This window comes from Muntiacus reevesi, chromosome 2 (genome assembly GCF_963930625.1).
Source record: "Muntiacus reevesi chromosome 2, mMunRee1.1, whole genome shotgun sequence".
NCBI classification, from domain to species: domain Eukaryota; kingdom Metazoa; phylum Chordata; class Mammalia; order Artiodactyla; family Cervidae; genus Muntiacus; species Muntiacus reevesi.
This window is the reverse complement of record NC_089250.1, coordinates 197,734,989-197,754,380: the sequence shown is the minus strand read 5'-3', so window position 1 is coordinate 197,754,380 and position 19,392 is coordinate 197,734,989. Positions and strand designations below refer to the sequence as shown.

The window sequence follows — 19,392 nt, the reverse complement described above, 5'->3', positions numbered from 1 at the left end:
TGATTGCTTTGGGTGTTATACTCATTTTCACTATATTGATTATTCCAATCCGTGAACATGGTGTATTTTTCCATCTACTTGTGTCATCTTTGATTTTTTCACATAATATAATCAGGGTTTTATAGTTTTCTGTATACAGGTCTTTTGTTCCTTTAAGTAAATTTATTCATAAATATTTTATTCTTTTCATTGCAGTATTGAATGGGATTCATTCCTTAGTTTTTCTTTATATTTTTCATTGTTAGTGTATAGGAATTCAAGGGATTTCTGTGTATTACTTTTATATCCTGCAACTTTACCATATTCATTGTTTAGGTCTAGTAATTTTCTGGTGGCATCTTTAGGGTTTTCTATGTAGAGGATCATGTCATCTGCAAACAATAAGAGATTCTTCTTTTCCAATCTGGATTCCTTTTATTTCCCTTTTTTCTCTAATTGCTGTGGCTAAGGCTTCCAGAAATATGTTGAATAGTAGTGGTGAGAGTGGATACTCTTGTCTTGTTCCTGATTGTAGAGGAAATACTTTCAGTTTTTCACCATTGAGGATAATGTTTGCTGTGGATCTGTCGTTTGTGGCTTTTATTATGTTGAGGTATGTCTGCTTTCTGGTATGTCATAAATGGGTGTTGAATTTTGTCAGAGGCTTTATCTGCATCAATTGAGATAATCATATGGCTTTTATCTTTCAGCTTATTAATATGATGTTTCATGCTGATTGATTTATGAATATTGAAGAATCCTTGCATCCCTGGAATAAAGCACACTTGATCATGGTGTATAGTCTTTTTAATATGTTGTTGGATTCTGTTTGCTAGAATTTTGTTGAGGATTTTTTGCATCTATGTTCATCAATGATATGCTGGGCAGTTGTTGTTTTTTTCTTTTTTCGTGGCATCTTTGGTTTTGGTATCAGGGTGATTGTGGCTTCATAGAATGAGTTCAGAATGGGAGAAAATAATAGCAAATGAAACAAATAATAAAAAATTAATTTCCAGAATATACAAGCAGCTCATGAAGCGCAATATTAGAAAAATGAACCACCCAATCAAAAATTGGCAAAACAATTAAACAGACATTTCTCGAAAGAAGATACACAGATGGCTAAAAAACACATGAAGAGATGCTCAACTTCACTCATGTTTCAATTCAGGTCAGTAACTCAGTCGTGTCTGACTCTTTGTGACCCCGTGAATCGCAGCACGCCAGGCCTCCATGTCCATCACAAACTCCCGGAGTTTACTCAAACTCATGCCCATCGAGTCGGTGATGCCATCCAGCCATCTCGTCCTCTGTCGTCCCCTTCTCCTCCTGCCCCCAATCCCTCCCAGCATCAGGGTCTTTTCCAATGAGTCAACTCTTCGCATCAGGTGGCCAAAGTATTGGAGTTGCAGCTTCAGCATCAGTCCTTTCAATGAACACCCAGGACTGATCTCCTTCAGGATGGACTCGTTGGATCTCCTTGCAGTCCAAGGGACTCTCAAGAGTCTTCTCCAACACCACAGTTCAAAAGCATCAATTTTTCAGTGCTTAGCTTTCTTTACAGTCCAATTCTCACATCCATACATGACCTCTGGAAAAACCATAGCCTTGACTAGATGGACCTTTGTTGGCAAAGTAATGTCTTTGCTTTTTAGTATGCTATCTAGGGTGGTCATAACTTTCCTTCCAAGGAGTAAGTGTCTTAATTTCATGGCAGCAATCACTATCTGCAGTGATTTTGGAGCCCAAAAAATAAAGTCTGACACTGTTTCCACTGTCTCCCCATCTATTTCCCATGAGGCGTTGGGACCAGATGCCATGATCTTAGTTTTCTGAATGTTGAGCTTTAAGCCAACTTTTTCACTCTCCTCTTTCACTTTCATCAAGAGGCTTTTTATTTCCTCATCACTTTCTGCCATAAGGGTGGTGTCATCTGCATATCTGAGGTTATTGATATTTCTCCCAGCAATCTTAATTCCAGCTTGTGCTTCTTCCAGCCCAGTGTTTCTCCTGATGTACTCTGCATATAAGTTACATAAGCAGGGTGACAATATACAGCCTTGACATACTCCTTTTCCTATTTGGAACCAGTCTGTTGTTTCATGTCCAGTTCTAACTATTGCTTCCTGACCTGCTTACAGGTTTCTCAAGAGAAATTCAAATCAGAACCACAATGAGGTATCATCTTATGCTGGTCAGAATGGCTATCATCAAAGAGTCTATAAACAATAAATGCTGGAGAGGGTGCTGAGAAAAGAGAACCCTCTTGCACTGTTGGTGGGAATGCAAACTAGTACAGCCACTATGGAGAACAGTGTGGAGATTCCTTTAAAAACTGGGAATAGACCTGTAATATGACCTAGCAATCTCACTGCTGGGCAGAAACCTTGAGGAAACCAGTAGTGAAAGAGACATATGTACCCCAAAGTTCATTGCAGCACTATTTACAATAACTAGGACATGGAAGCAACTTAGATATCCATTGATAGATGAATGGATAAGGAAGTCATGGTACATATACACAGTGAAATATTACTCAGCTATAAAAAAGAACACATTTGTGTCAGTTCTAATGAGGTTGATGAAACTGTAGCCTGTTATACAGAGTGAAGCAAGTCAGAAAGAGAAATACAAATACTGTATATTAATACATATATATGGAATTTATAATACTGGTACCAATGATCCAATGTGCAGAGCAGCAAAGCAGATACAGATATAAAGAACAGACTCTTGATCTCCGTGGGAGAAGGTGAGGGTGGAATAATTTGAGAGAATAGCATTGAAACATGTATTTTACCATATGTAAAATAGATGATCAAAGACATTCAATGCATGAGGCAGGGTACCCAAAGCCAGAGCTCTGCAACTACTCAGATGGATAGGTTGGGGAGGGTATTGGGAGGGGGTTCAGAATGGGGGGACACACATATACCCATGGCTGACTCATGTTGATGTATGTCAAAAACCATCACAATATTGTAGCTTTCCTCCAATTAAAATAAATAAATAAAAATTTAAAAATATTGTAAATCCCCTAAATGCTCATGCATAGTTGATTGTTTGAATGAACTATGCCACATCCACACAATGTATCTTTAAAAAATAATAAATATATCAGTATTCATAGGGAAATATTTCTAGAATATATTTTTGGCTGAAAAAAAGCACATTGTAAATGTGTATACATTACACCAATAATTTTACTTAAAAGTGAGATAAATATGAAAATATACAGTATTGTTGATCTTCTTAGAATATAAATCACAGAGAAGATAAAACAGAAATAAATAAGACTTACCTACAAGGGAACAAAGTACTAGTACAGGGAGGGAATGATTTTTATCTGAGTATATTTTCTACGATTTTACTTTTAAAAATCTGTGTTAATATCTACATATTTAGAAATTTATATTAAATAAGCAATGATGGGAGATTAAAAATGTGGCAGAAACAGATGTACATATCCATATTTCAAAAGAATAGCATAACCACACTAAAAGTAATACTTTCCTGGTATCTCAGATGGTAAAGAATCTGCCTGCAATGCAGGAGACCCAGGTTCAATCCCTGGGTTGGGAAGGTCACCTGGAGAAGGAAATGGCAACCCACTCCATGAACAAAGGAGCCTGGTGGGCTACGGTACATGGGGTTGCAAAGAGTCAGACACAACTGAGTCACTGAAAGTAATAAGAAATACTAATCTAAATAATTTCTGAACACAGTACTTTGACTACCTAGACTCAGATTAAATGTAAAAAGATTTGCAAGCAATCGTTATACTTAAAATGTTAGTTCTTTACAGTGGAGTAGATAAACATTTCTGTAAGCATTTATGAGTATTGCAAAATTGAGCAACTTAATAGTTATTTTAACAATGGTGGGGTTCAGATTTCTCATGGTTGGAAAGGGAAATAAACATAAGAAACTGAAAAAGGTAGGAAGAACTTATTTTTGTAGGAAGAACTCCATGACTTGTGGGGTATTAGTTCCCCAGCTAGGTATTGAATCAGGCCCTCAGCAGTGAAAATGCAGAGTCCATACCACTGGATTGCCAGGAAATTGATATTAAATTGAAACTAGATGTAACAGTGTGAACTCATATATTTTAATATATAGATATTGAACAGAATGTCTTCAGCTTTGGTGCTGTTGACATTTGGAGCTAGATAATTATATCAGCGGCAGTCCTGTACTTTGTGGGATGTTTAATAGCATCTCTGACTGCCACCCACTAGATGTCAGTAGCACTCCTCCACCAGTTATGACAATTAGAAATCAGAAATATCTCTAGACATTGGCAACATTCCCTAGGTAGCCAATTTTTCCCCCAGATAGGCCACTGATATAAAGGCATGAAAACAAACAAACATTTGTATATATTTACATGTACATATTTCATGTATAAATTTATATATACTGTATACATATATAGTATATAAATATCATTTTTATGATAAAAATAGTATAAACCAGGAAAAATATTTAAGAGACACTAAAGTTTCCTTTTACCCACTTTCCACTTACTATACTGCCAACCCCAGATCACCTACATTTTCTTCCTAGGAATTAAATCATCAAAGTAAATTTTTTATAAAGAAAAAACCCACCCTTCATTTCCATCTTGCTTATAGTAGTAATCCCCAAAGCTACTGCAATATTTGAAATGAGACAGGAAGCCAGCTTCCCCGTGTGGCTCAACATTCCATACATGGTGATGACTATTATAAATGGAAAGAAGGTAAGATAAAAGAGGAAACCTCCAATAGAAACAGCCAGTGTAGCTGAAATGTAAGATGGAAAACATAGTCAGTACATAACATACAAAATCTTGAAGTAGAAATACCCCTATTTTACTACAAAAGAGCTCTAAAATGTAAACTCTAGAAGAGAAACTGTCTGCCTTGTTCACCATTGTGTTACCAGTGTTGTTCACTACTGTATCATCAGCATTTAAGCAGTGTTTAACAGAAAGTAATTGTTTAATAAATACTTAGCTTGCTTGCTTGAATGAATGGATGAGTAGCATGAGGAAGCAACTTTTCTGGAATTTGCCCTTTCTTATACAATAATGTGGATATTTACTTATTTAAAGAAGAATTGATCCTTACGTTTATAAAATCCTGCCTTTTTATTTTTTATTTATGGCCACTTAGCTTAATAACCTCACATCATAAGAATATACCTACCTGATTACCATTTATTTTGGAACTTTTGAAACTGAAAAGCTTTAGTCACTTTCTAAATACTCTCAGTCTTATATTTCAAAATTTTATTTATTATATTTTATAAAAATACATTAAAAAGACTGATAACAAAATCATCAAAGAGAGTCATCTGGGTTAGAGTGATTTGTATGATGAAAAGTGAAAGCTAGTTGCTCAGTCGTGTCTGACTCTACGATCCTATGGACTCTAGTCTGCCCGGCTCCTCTGTCCATGGAATTCCCCAGGCAAGAGTACTGGAATGACTTGCCATTTCCTTCTCCAGGGGATCTTTCTGACCCAGGGATATGCTTGTTTTAGGCAAGTAAGTCATTCATTGATATTTGTCTACTTTATGTTACTCTTTGGCATGTCACCTTCAAGCAACACACACCAGTATTCCTACCTGGGAAATCCCATGGACAGAGACTCCTGGCAGGCTACAGACCATGGGGTGGCAAAGTCAGACAGAACTTAGTGACTAAACCACTGCCACTATCTTCAGGCTTACTTTGACATAATTCTCTCCACCCATAGCTCTCCTATGCTCTGTGGTAGAGGGTAGTTATTTTGCTCTATTTTGTAAGAACAAGCCAATAGCAGTGTTGCTGCTGAAAAAAATAAAAATAAAAATTTCTCTACCATAATACATTTGCTTCATGGTACTTTTGCCCTACATGGTTGAAAGAAGGCAATATTTTAATTGTTTAGCATATAAAATAGATATAAAAGCCAAAAAATGGTGAAGGTTTGTTTTCTGAAAAACAAAATTTACTTATTTTTAAAATAAATAATAGAAAATGACCACAGGAGAAGCAATTCTACAAATTCCCTAACTAGGCCAGTTGGAATTTATTCAGCCACACATCCCTCTTGTAAGTGAGAACAGGGCAGAAAATTCTCATTTGTTTTTGGTATAATTGATAATGTCCCAGGTATGTGATAAGTGATCCAAAGACTTCACTGAGTGAGTGAATGAATAAATAAATATTTTCACATGACCCTATTTTAGTTTATATCCTCTTGTCACATGTGATCTTATGTTGATTTTTACTCTCTTTTCCCATGCATCCTATGCTATTAATATATTAATTTTCCCTAATTTTTGCCCCTCCTCTCATATCATTTCACATTTATATGACATGTATGTTTTTAGACAAATTTAGAATGCAAGCAGCGGCTCTATATGAAGTGGCAACTAAAACTTAAAAGAAACTACCATATAAAATCCTCTTTTAGTCAATTGAAACAGTTAAAATGTTTCACGGAAGGAGTCTTGTACTCACTTTTATTGAAGAATGCGCTAATCAGAAAGCCAAAGGTTATGGTGGCCGTGACAAAACACAAGAAAAAGACAAAGATGAGGGATGGGTCGCTGTTTTTGAGGACAACTATAGGTGCAATCTACAATACAATTGTGAAGCCAGTTTAGTCATACTTGAAGTGGTGTCACAGGAAAACAAGGAGGTGAAATAAAACAGCCTTAAAACATTTCCATACTCCCAAGTGAAATGGCAAAATTTAACTAAATAACTCATTTCCCACAGAAGGGATCAATGGTTTGTGTCTGCTGATAGACTGACCAGCTTCTGAATTCCCTAGAGGGTCAATGATAAACACATCTATTATTTTGCAACCTAAAACCCATGCAGCTCCCACCCACAGCTATTTTATCCCTCTCAAAGTGTAGCTGCAGCGTGATGCATTCAAACAGATACTTGCCTTGGCACATAAAACCACGCACAGTATACAGACGATAATTGAAAACATCAGAAGGAACGTGACAAAATAAGATGCCCAGAGCATACCATTACTGAGCCCTATCATGAACTGGTACTCCTGTGGGAGAGTCAACACAGAACAAATACCATGAAAGTGATATTTTCAAAACACACTCACAAATATTATCCGACTTAATCCCCACAAAAACTTATATACGTTAAATATCATTGCCATTTTGCAAAGAAGCCAACTCTCAGAATCAGAATCATGTAACCTAATGAATGACAATGCTGTGATTTCCAAACCGGAATTTTGAGTAACTTACCAGTTATGGTTCTAATCTAAGAAAACAGTTAATTGGAAATTTAAAACATAAAATCTAGGATCATTTTCCTTGTTATGATGTTCTGCCTCAGGACACATTGGAAGAAAGAGAGCAGGGAAAACTACAGCCCATGGGCCAAATCCAGCCTGCCTCATATTTTTTGTAAATAAAGTTTTGTTGACACATAGCCATGTTCATTTACTTCTGTATTGTCTTTGGCTGCTTTCATCCTATAACAGTAGAGTTGATAGTTGTGAAATGGTCTGCAGAACCTAAAATATTATACTTACTGTCTTATACAGGAAATGTTTGCAAATCTCTAATTTAAACCAAACCTCTCCAGTTTTACAGATCAGAAAACCAGACCCAGAGAGGGTAAGTTGCTTTTACACATTTAAAAAGCAGTAAACTCCCTGTTCTGGGCTCCTCCTGTTCTATCATGCTGCTTTTCCTTATTTCAGAGGCTACTTTTCCCTGGACGAGCACAGACTGGAGACAGATTCCCTGTGTTTTAATCCTGACTTGCCACTTGGCAATAAGAAGACCTTAATCCAGCTCCTTTACCTCTCTCTGCCTCAGTGTCCTCATTTATGAATACTAAGATTTGAATAAAACTATGAGCAAGAAAGAGTTCACAGTTTTAGTAATGAGCTTCATAAACTATAATTGATCAGAAGTCAATGGATACAAACATTTGATTTTTTAAGTTTTAACAAAGGCAGATCAAAATTTAGTTACAAGATGATCATTTTAATTTAAACGGCTATTTAACAAAGCACAATTAGTGGTACTAGTTTCTAGAGGTGATTAAAAATAGATGTTTCCTACTATATTTGATTGCTTTCCAATGTCCTTGCAATGAATTAAGGTACATTTTATTATGCAAAGGAACCATATAAGGAAATAAAGTATTAATTAAGAGATTGCAAAACTTTAAAATAACAGATTTACTAAGAATTGGTGACAAAATAGTCCTTTGAAGCAAGTTTCAACAAAAAATCAAAACGAGAAAGTTGACAGTGAAGTAATTCACATGACACCAAAAACTCACAGGTAGCCAAACTTTAATGTGGAGATGTGTAATGTCCACATGCACACACTGAGAGAAAGAAAAAGAAGGGGGAAAATACACTAAATCTTAAAAGATTTTGCATCTGGGTGAGTAACCGAGGGATTTATGACAGAGAGTCATGTTTTATATGTCCATTTTGTTTTTTATTAAACATGCACTGTAATAGCCATGATATTTTAAAAGTAAAATAATTTGGAATTCAGTGCCTGTGTTTTCAACCAGTAAGGAATTGATACTGACTAAAATAGCAGCTGGGCTTCCCTGGTGACTCAGTGGTAAAGAATCTTCCTGCCAGTGCAGGAGATGTGGATTTGATCCCTGGGTTGGGGAGATCCCCTGGAGAAGGAAATGACAACCCAATCCAGTATTCTTGCCTGGGAAATCCCATGGACAGAGGAGACTGGTGGGCTACAGTCTATGGGGTCAAAAAGAGTCAAACACAACTTAGTGACTAAAAAACAACAAAGTAGCATCTAAGGCAACAACTAGCCAAGACTCTTAGATAGGAGGACACTGTCTCTGCTGTTCCCTCATACAAGACATCTAATACAAAACAAAAATTCAGAGAAATGCAATGCTTCACCTTCTGACCTAGATGGGGCAAATGGGACCAGATTCACCCTCCAGCTAGAAACAATGAGAGAGAGACAGAGAGAATGGAATAATACAGCCATAGAAAAGAAGGAACTCTTGCATTTACAACATGAATGGACTTTGAGGGTGTTATGCCTAGGGAAATGAGTCAGAGAAAGTTAAACACTGTGTGATATCACTTGCATGTGAAATCTAAGAAAAAAATCTTATATTAAATATCAAGAACAGATTGGTGTTTGCCAGAGGTTTGTGGTGGGGGATGGGTGAAGGTGGTTAATAGTTACAAATTTCCAGTTACAAGATAAATATGTCTTGGGAATTAATGCATAGCACAATGATAACAGTTAACAATACAGTATTGTATTTTGAAAGTTGCTAAGAAAGCAATCTCAAAAAGTTCTCACCACACACACACACAAATTGTATTAATATGTGGTGAGGGATATTACCTAAATTTATTGTGGTAATCATTTCACAAGGCATGCATATATTAAATCATTATGTTGTATACCCAAAACAAATATAAATGTTATATTACATTTCAATTAAAAATAAAAATGATTGATGTAAAGTGACAGTTAATTTTTAAGACATCTTGATTTCCAAGACCAGGCAATAAAGGACAGTAATTCCTTAGAGGAGAGAAACATTGAGATAAGCCCTACACTCACCCAGCTAGCTGCTAACTAGTTGCCCGGCTGATTGGAATGAGAACCCAGCAATGTACCTGACAGGAGAAGACAGGGCTGAGAATCCAGGGAGGACAAAGTGGCTGAAGTTTGCACAGCCAAATAACAGGGTTAACCAGAGACAAATTTCCAGAGATCTTTGGAAGATGCTCTTATAGACTTCTTAGTATTCACCAGCATATATGTGTGAGGAATTTCCCAGGGTCATGAAAAGAACCATTTTAAGGATTAGAGAGAAAAATATCTAGAGCTCACATTTGCCTAGAGATATTTCTTGTTTTCCCCAAAGAATAAAACCACGTAATTTATAGGTCATAGGTAGACTATCTGTAAGGATTTTGTGTTAACACTGAGCCAGATTTAACTGTAGACCGGCATGTCTTTAGACATTACCAAATGTCCTCTGGGAGAAAACTTGCCCCCAGAAAACTTGCTTGCTGTCCTGGAATAAATGCCCGTTTGGTTCTACCTATTAGAAATTTAAAAGCAAGATCCCAAAGAACAATATTGTTTCCAGATTACTTAACTCAGTCTCAAAATAAAATTGAGGAATATAGAATACAGAAAAATCCAAGTCTCAACAAAGTAATATTTACAATGTCTGACCTCTAATTAAAAACTTACCAGGTATGACATACAGTTTCAGAGTTGGGCCTATTGTCTCTACCCTTTGTTGTTCACAATTCTATGTGAACTCCCCTTGTATGAATGGGTCATGCAACTTGTTTTAACCAACAGAATGTGGCAAGAGTGATTAAATGTCACTTATGTGATTATGTTACATAGGATTATGGCACTTGTCCCACTCTGAGGCTCTCTCCCTTGCTAAATTTGATGATGCTGTTGGCCACTTTAGAAGGACCTAAAGTTATTGAGGCAAATTATTGAGGGTAGTATCTGGCCAACAGCCGAAAAGAAACTAAAATATTCAGTCCTACAACCATAAGGGATTAAATTCTACCAACAACTACATAAGCTTAAAAGTGATTTTTCTGCTGGTTGAGGTTCAGTGAGTTTACATGTGTGTGTGCTCAGTTGTGTCCAAATCTTTGCAATCCCATGGACTGTATAGTTCACCAGGCTCCCCTGTCCATGGAATTTTCCAGACAAGAATACTGGAGTGGGTTGCCATTTCCTTCTCCAGGGAATCTTCCCAACCCAGGGATTGAACTCACATCTCTTGCATCTTCTGCATTGGCAGGCAGATTCCTTACCACTGTGCCACTTGGAAAGCCCCAGTGAGTCTATATCCTTGGGTAATACCTTGATTGCAATCTTGCAGAAAACCCAGCTAAGCCTTCCTTGACGTCAACACACAAAAAGTGTGAAATAAAAAATGTGTGCTGTTAGAAACTATTAACTTGTGTAATACTGTTAAACAGCAATAAAAACATTAAAATCTATAAATCTACACTAAAAAGTTTAAAATCTAACCCAAAAAGTTTCAGGAAATCCAAGTACAGGAAACATGAAAAAAACAGACCAAAGCATACCATGGTCAAATTCCTGAAAACTGGGGGGAAAAAAGAAGAAGAAGAAATCTTAAAAAGGAGATTTTAAAATGATACATTATGTACAGATGGGCAGAAACACCCATCTTATTTGAAGCAACAAGACAATAGGTCAGATATTAAAGTACTCAAGCAAAAACATTACCTTAGAATTCTTAACACAATGTAAGTACTTTCAAAAATGATAGCAAAATAAAGACCTTGCCAAACATGCAAAAACTGAAATAATAAATCAACAGAGGAATAGCATTACCAAAAATAAAAAAGGAAATCCATCAAGCAGAAGGAATATATAAGAAGATATAGGATGAATCTGGGCCTGCTCAAGGGGAAAACAAGACAAGAAATGAGAATGACATATTTGTTGTTCAGTAGCTAAGTTGTGTCCAACTCTTTGTGACCCCATGAACTGCAGCACAACAGGTTTCCCTCTCCTTCACTGTTTCCTGGAGTTTGCTCAAACTCATGTCCATTGAGTCAGTGATGCCAACCAACCATCTCATCCTCTGTTGCTCCTGACTCCTCCTGCACTCAACCTTTCCCACTATCAGGGTATTTTCAAATGAGTTTTCTCTTTGCATCAGGAGGCCAAACTATTGGAGCTTCAGCTTTAGTATCACTCCTTCCAATGAATATTCAGGGTTGATTTCCTTTAGGAACAGCTGGTTTGATCTACTTATAGTCCAAGAGTCTTCTCTAACATCACAGTTCGAAAGCATCAGTTCTTCAGTGCTCAGCCATATTTATGGTTCAACTCTCACATTTGTGCACAACTACTGGAAAAACCATAGCTTAGACTATACAGACCTTTGTTGGCAAAGTGATATCTCTGCTTTTCAGTATACTATCTAGGTTTGTTATAGCTAAGTGTCTTTTAATTTCATGGCTGCAGTCACCGCTTGTAGTGATTTTAGAGTCCAGGAAAATAAAATCTGCCACTGTTTTCACCTTTTCCCCGTCTATTTGCCATGGAGTGATGGGACTGGATGCCATGATCTTAGTTTTGTGAATGTTGAGTTTTAAGCCAGCTGTTTCACTCTCCTCTCTCATCCTCAACAAGAGACTCTAGTTCCTCTTCACATTTTGCCTTTAGAGGGGTATTAATTGCACATTTGTCTGGAGAAGGAAATGGCAACTCACTGCAGTACTCTTGCCTGGAAAATCCCATGGATGGAGGAGCCTGGTAGGCTGCAGTCCATGGGGTCACAAAGAGTCACACAACTGAGCGACTTCACTTTACTCACTTCACTTGCTTCATACTTCATCACTGGAGAAGGAAATGGCAACTCACTCCAGTATTCTTGCCTGGAGAATCCCATGGACAGAGGAGCCTGGCATGGTCCATGGGGTCACAGAGAGTCGGACACGACTGAGGTGACTAAGCACGCATCTGCATATTTGAGATTGTTATTTCTTCTGGCAATCTTGGTTTCTGCTTGTGATTCATCCAGTCCAGCATTTTACATAATGTAATCTGCATATAAGTTACATAAGCAGGGTGACAACATACAGCCTTGACATACTTCTTTCCCAATTTTGAAGAAAGTATAAAACCTTTTTCCTTACTCTTTAAATCTTAAAATCTTTTACTCACTATTCAAATATCTTTAGACATGTAATTGTTTTTTTTAAACCAAAAATCATAGCAATATATTGTGAAGAAGCAAAGTATATAACAAAATGGCAAATGTGAATAATATAAATCCAAACCAACCGTGAAAATTACACAACTTATTACCAGAGAATTACAACTAATAAGAAACCAAAGTTAAATTGAATAAATAGTAATCATATTTATGTGCAATCTCAAAAGCAACAGAATGATCTCTGTTCGCTTCCAAGGAAAACCATTCAATATCACAGTAATCCAAGTCTATGACCCAACCACTAATGACAAAGAAGAAGTTGAATGGCTTTATGAAGACATACAAGAACTTCTAGAACTAACATTTAAAAAGATGTCCTTTTAATTAGAGGGGGCTGGAATGCAAAAGTAGGCCATCAAGAAATACCTGGAGTAACAGGCAAGCTTGGCCTTAGAGTACAAAATGAAGCAAGGCAAAGGCTAACAGAATTTTCCCAAGAGAATGCACTGGTCATAGCAAACACCTTCTTCCAACAACACAAGAGATGACTCTATACATGGACATCACCAGATGGTCAATACCGAAATCAAATTGATTATATTTTTTGTAGCTGAAGATGATGATCTTTACAGTTAGCAAAAACAAGACCAAGAGCTGACTTGTTTTGTCAGAGCATTAACTCCTTATTGCAAAATGCAGACTTAAATTGAAGAACATAGAGAAAATCACCAGGTCTTTCAGGTATGACCTAAATCAAATCCTTTAGGATTATATAGTGGAAGTGAGAAATAGATTCAAAGGATTAGGTCGGATAGAGTGCCTGAAGAACTATGGATGGAGGTTCATAACATTGTACAGGATGCAGTGATCAAAATCATCCCCAAGAAAAACAAATGTAAAAAGGCAAAATGGTTGTCCAAGGAGGCCTTACAAAGAGATGAAAAAAGAATTGAAAGACAAAGGAGAAAAGGAAAGATATAACCATCTGAATGAAGAGTTCCAAAGAATAGCAAGGAGAGAGAAGAAAGCCTTTTTAAGTGAACAATGCAAAGAAATAGAGGAAAACAATAGAATGGGAATGACTAGAGAGCTCTTAAAGAAAATTAGAGATACCAAGGGAACATTTCATTCAAAGAGATACACTATAAAGGACAGAAACTCTAGGGGCCTAAGAGAAGCAGAAGATAATAAGAATAGGTGTTAAGTTTATATAGAATAACTATACAAAAGAGATCTTAATGACCCAGATAACCACGATGGTGTGATCACTCAACTAGAACCAAACATCCTAGAGTGTGAAGTAAAGTGGCCTTAAGAAGCATCACTGTCAACAAAGCTAGTGGAGGTGATGAAATTCCACCTGAGCTATTTCAAATCCTGAAAGATGATGCTGTTAAAGTGCTGCTCAATATGCCAGCAAATTTGGAAAACTCAGCAGTACCCACAGAACTGGAAAAGGTCATTTTTTATTTCAATACCAAATAAGGGAAATGTCAGAGAATGTTCAAATTACTGCACAACTGCACTCATTTCACAAGGTAGCAAAGTATTGTTCAAAATTCTTCCAGCTACTTCAACAGTATGTGAGCCCAGAACATCCAGATATACAAGTTGGATTTAAAAAGGCAAAGGAACCAGAGATCAAATTGCAAACATCCATTGGATCATAGAAAAAGGAAGAGAATTCCAGAAGAACATCTACTACACTAAAGTCCTTGACTGTGTCGATCACAACAAACTGTGGAAAATTCTTAAAAGAGGTGAGAATACCAGACCACCTGACCTGATTCCTGAGAAACTTCTATGCAGGTCAAGAAGCAACAGTTGGAATCAGACAAGGAACAACAGACTGGTTCCAAATTGGGAAAGGAGCACATCAAGACTATATATTGCCAGCCAGCTTATTTAACTTATATGCAGAGTACGTCATGAGAATAGGCAGGCTGGATGAAGCACAAGCTGGAATCAAGATTGTGGGGAGAAATATCAATAACTTCATATATGCAGATGACACCACCCTTATGGCAGAAAGCAAAGAGGGAATAAAGAGCTTTATGATGAAAGTGAAAGAAGAATGTGAAAGAGCTTGCTTAAAACTCAACATTCAAAATGAAGATCATGATATCCTGTCCCATCACTTCATAGAAAATAGATGAGGAAACAATGAAACACTGACAGGCTTTTTTCTCTTGGGCTCTAAAATCACTGTGAACAGTGCCTGCAGCCATAAAATTAAAAGGCACTTGCTCCTTGGAAAAAAAGCTATGACAAACCTGGACAGCATATTAAAAAGCAGAGACATTACTCTGCTGACCAAGTTGTGTATAGTCAAAGCTATGGTTTTTCCAGTAATCATGTACAGATGTGAGAGCTGGACAATAAAAAAGGCTTAGGGCCAAAAAATTGATGCTTTTGAACTGTGGTGTTGGAAAAGACATTTCAGAGTTCTTTGCACAGTAAGGAGATCGAACCAGTCAATCCTAAAGGAAAGCAACTGTGAATATTCACTGAAAGGACTAATGCTGGAGCTGAAGCTCCAATGCTCTGGCCACCTGATGGGAAAAACTGACTAACTGGAAAAGACCCTGATGCTGGGAGAAATTGAAGGCATAAGGAGAAGTGGATGGCAGAGGACAAGATGGTTGGATGGCATCACCGATTCAATGGCTATGTGTTTGAGCAACTCTGGGAGATGATGAAGGACAGGGAAGCCTGGCATATTGCAGTCTATTGGGTCACAAAGAGTCAGACACAATTGAGCAACTTAACAACAACAAAATTTTTAAACAAGTTGGAAGAGATAACCATTAGAAATCTACACACACCTAACAAAAAAGTACTTCAGCCTGGAAGGACTGAAAAATACAGCCTAAGCAAAGCTTACATGCTAAGACTTTATCAGGAGGTTCATTCAAAGAATAGTAAGAACGAGAGAATTAAGTGAAGGAGAGAAAACAAATTGAATGTAATGTGTTTAGCACACTGGCCACAGGCTGATAAAAAGAAATGTATTCAAATGCTACTATTCCATTAAGTCAAATGGAAGCATCAAGCCTTAAGATAGTCCACTGCAGGGAGAAAGACAAAGAGATTTATGTCAACTCTTTTCTATCTCTTCACTCCATGGTCAAAGTTCAGCAGGCTGGTTGACAACTTCCCTGAGTTTCTGAGTTGGGTGACCTGAAGATTCCATGAAGCCACTGTAGATGAAAGATCCCTCACTCCATGACACAAGCTCTTTCTTTGAGCCCAGAAATGAATAGAACTAGCTCCCAATGCAGGAATAATATTTGCCATTCCAAACCCTGTTCCTTAGAAGGGAGTGTAAAACCAGCAATGTTATTCATAGAAGACAAGGTGACAGCAATGGTAGACAGGCTATCCATGAAGAAATAAGTCATGCAAAACAGGTAAAAATAAGCAAATCCCATGTACTGGGTCCCCTACACGTAACATCAACATGTATAAAGCTAAAACTGACAATTAAAAGGAAAAATTAGACAACTCAACTTAGAGGGGTGGGAATGGGTGGGAGGTTGGAGGGAGATTCAGGAGGGAGGGGACATATGTACACCTATGGTTAATTTATGTTGATGTAAGACAGAAAACAAGCCAATATCATAAACCAATCATCGATTAAAAATAAATAAATATTTAAAAAAATCAATAAACATAAAGGTGGATATGTAATATACTTCTCACAATAACTGATAACAACTAATAGATAAAACATGAATATGAGCAATGTAAATAAGAAAATTGATGTAACATGTACAGAAAACTGTACCCTTTTAATGCTCAGCACAAATTGTTTTTCAGTGCACATGTCATAACAGAACATTTGTTAAAATTGGCTATATTCTAGTCCATAAAGCATGTTTCAACAAAATTTTAAAAAACTGAAATAAAAGACTGGCCCCTAGTATGTTGCTGTGTTTTGTAAACACATTAAAAACCATTCTGTTCTATTAAGTTCACAATTGTGAGCTTCAAAATCTGCTGAATGATCCTTTATCAAATACAGATTACAAACATTCAAGAAACATTTTCATCCTTCTCATATAATGGTCTGAGAACTGTATTTTCTCTGGCTTCCAAAACAGAGGTTAATGATTTAGTAAATGTGGATGTACGTTAATTGTATGTCTTCTTTAGAGAAAGATTACCTATAACCTACACTGATATCTGTGAACATTTGTTTATTTCAACCACATCAACTAGTAGTGATGACTTCTATTGCTATTATGAAGATACATAAGGATCTTAATGAACTGCTAACTTTTGATCCTTTAAAAAAAAAAAAAAAACTTGTAACATTGTTTTAAATTTATAATGGTCCTTGAAATTTTATAAATGTCCTTATGGGTCAAAGAAAAAATTAGCAAAAAAATTAGAAACTATTATGAAATATATGATAAAGAAAACATTGTATTGCAACTTACAGGTCATAACAAAAGTTGATTTGACTTAAATTCGGAGGCTTATATGCAAAGATTAGGGGAAAAAAAGGTGTAAAGAACAAGGAAGAGAATGTGAGGATACTCAGCCAGCAAAGACTGGCCACAGAAAGCAGGAATCATAAAGGAAAAGACTTTATTACATTAAAATTCAGAACTTGTATAAGTCAAAGACACATTAAAGCAAGTTACAGGTTGGGAGAACATACTTGCAATACATACATCACACAAAGAACTTGTATCCAACATATATAAAGAATCAATGAAAATCAATGAGACAAGACACACAGCCCAACAGAAAAGTGGGGAAAAGACTTTTGAATACACACTTCACAAAAGAGAATATCCATGTAGCCAAAAAGGATGTGAGAAGGGGTTCAACATCATTGGTTGACAAAGAAAATTAAATTAAAGTCACAATGAGTTTACCACTATTTCCAGAATGATTCAAAGTTTAAAAGGCTAATACCACCAGTTGTTGGCATACTTATGGAACAAGAGGAACTCTCTTCAACTATTGATAAGAGAATGAATTGGCACATACTTTAGAAAAAAATTTCACTTTATTTAACAAGGTTGAAAATATGTATACTTTATACTCTACCAATCTTAATCTTAGGTGTATATCCAACAGAAAAATGTGTACATCTTCACCAAAATACATCCTTCAATAAAAAAATAAATAAATTAAAATTAAAAAAGGATAAAAGAGAATATTTCACTATTTCACTATTGCTAATATATTAGCATATATCTGTTTTTTTTTCCTCTGATACACATGCCTTTTGCAAAAATGGGATGATTCCTGCATCGTTTCAGGATACGCTTTTTTTCATTTAACATTATATTGGGGGCCTCTCAACTGTTATTGAATAAACCTACAGCTTCATTAAAAAAAAAATTCACATTGGCTTACTATAATCGGCCAATACTTGAACAACTAAATATTCACCAGCAATAGTGACAAATTGTGGTATAGTCATAAATGAAATGAAATGAAACAACAATGAAAATGGCCAAATTGCATCTATACATAAAATATCAATAGCTCCCACTGAAACAAAAGAATTGCTATTGTATGATTCTATTTAAATAAAGTTTTTAAACCAGGCAACACTCATATATGATTTTAGAATTTAAATAGTAACTATTTTTAGAGAAGAGAGATGTAGTTATTTAGATGGGATGCCAAGGAGTGCCCAGATTACAGGCAATATTCTATTTCTTGGCTGGAACAGTAGTTGGGTATTCATGTTTCAAACATCTGTACACATTGGTAGGTATTTATTTTAATTCATTTTTTAATGAAAAATTAAATAGCAAATAATTTAAACTACACAATCAACATTTGTGTAAGAGGTCCTGGAGACACAGAGGGAAAATTAGTAAGCTGAAATTTAAAGTTGAAAATAGATTTCAAGGAGATTATTCACTAAGTAGGAAAAAAAAAGAGAAAAATATGTGGTACTCAGAGAAATGGCTAGATGATGAAAAATTAACAAGAGCTTGAAAGAGAAAATGACATTTCCAAAAATGGAGAGAAAGGAACAGAATGTATGCTGGCTGACATGTGCTGCACATAGGGAACAAAGGGAATGGAAAGATAGCTAAGTGTTGATAGCTACATAATATTTCCTATGTACTAACAATTAAGATCTCTTTAATTATCACACAACTCTATGTGGTAAGAGTATTTTTACCTCCATTTTATAAATGAGGCCCAGAGAAGTTAAGAAAGTTACCCCAAAGTTATAGGGGTAGGAAATGGCAGTACTCAGGTGCTACACATACTATTCTATACTCATAAGACTTAGGTTTCAAGTCTGGGTGATTTAGAGGGTGATACATGGCAACCCACTCCAGTATACTTGCCTGGAGAATCCCACGGACAGAGCAGCATGGTGGGCTACAACAGGGTCACAAATCAATGGATAGATGGATAAATTAATGGCTTTCTCTCTGACCTTAGGGCCACTGCTCTTTATAATATGATCTTGATTTGACTTGATATTAAAAAGATTCTCAAATCTTGGAATTGAAGTATATATTAGGGTCATATAATTTATAAGCTTATGTGATTATTTCTTTTTTGTTCATTTTATTCCAAAGAAGATTCAAGATATTTAATATATGACTTCTCTTCAGAGAGGAGGAGCCAAGATGGCGGAGGAGTAGGAGGGGGAGACCACTTTCTCTCCTACAAATTCATCAAAAGAATAACTGAACGCAGAGCAAACTTCACAAAACAACTTC

General features: G+C 36.2%; 1 protein-coding gene across 1 annotated transcript in view; it reads right to left on the bottom strand.

Annotated features, from left to right (window-relative positions):
• The window catches only part of LOC136157377 (phospholipid-transporting ATPase ABCA3-like), a 270,924-nt gene that overhangs the window by 197,835 nt on the left and 53,697 nt on the right, over positions 1-19,392 (bottom strand). Inside the window, exons 7-9 of the mRNA XM_065919286.1 lie at positions 6,906-7,022; positions 6,470-6,587; positions 4,590-4,763 (exon numbers count right to left, since the gene is read on the bottom strand). Of these exons, the coding sequence (XP_065775358.1) occupies positions 4,590-4,763; positions 6,470-6,587; positions 6,906-7,022 (409 nt within the window). The remainder of the gene's footprint in view (positions 1-4,589; positions 4,764-6,469; positions 6,588-6,905; positions 7,023-19,392) is intronic.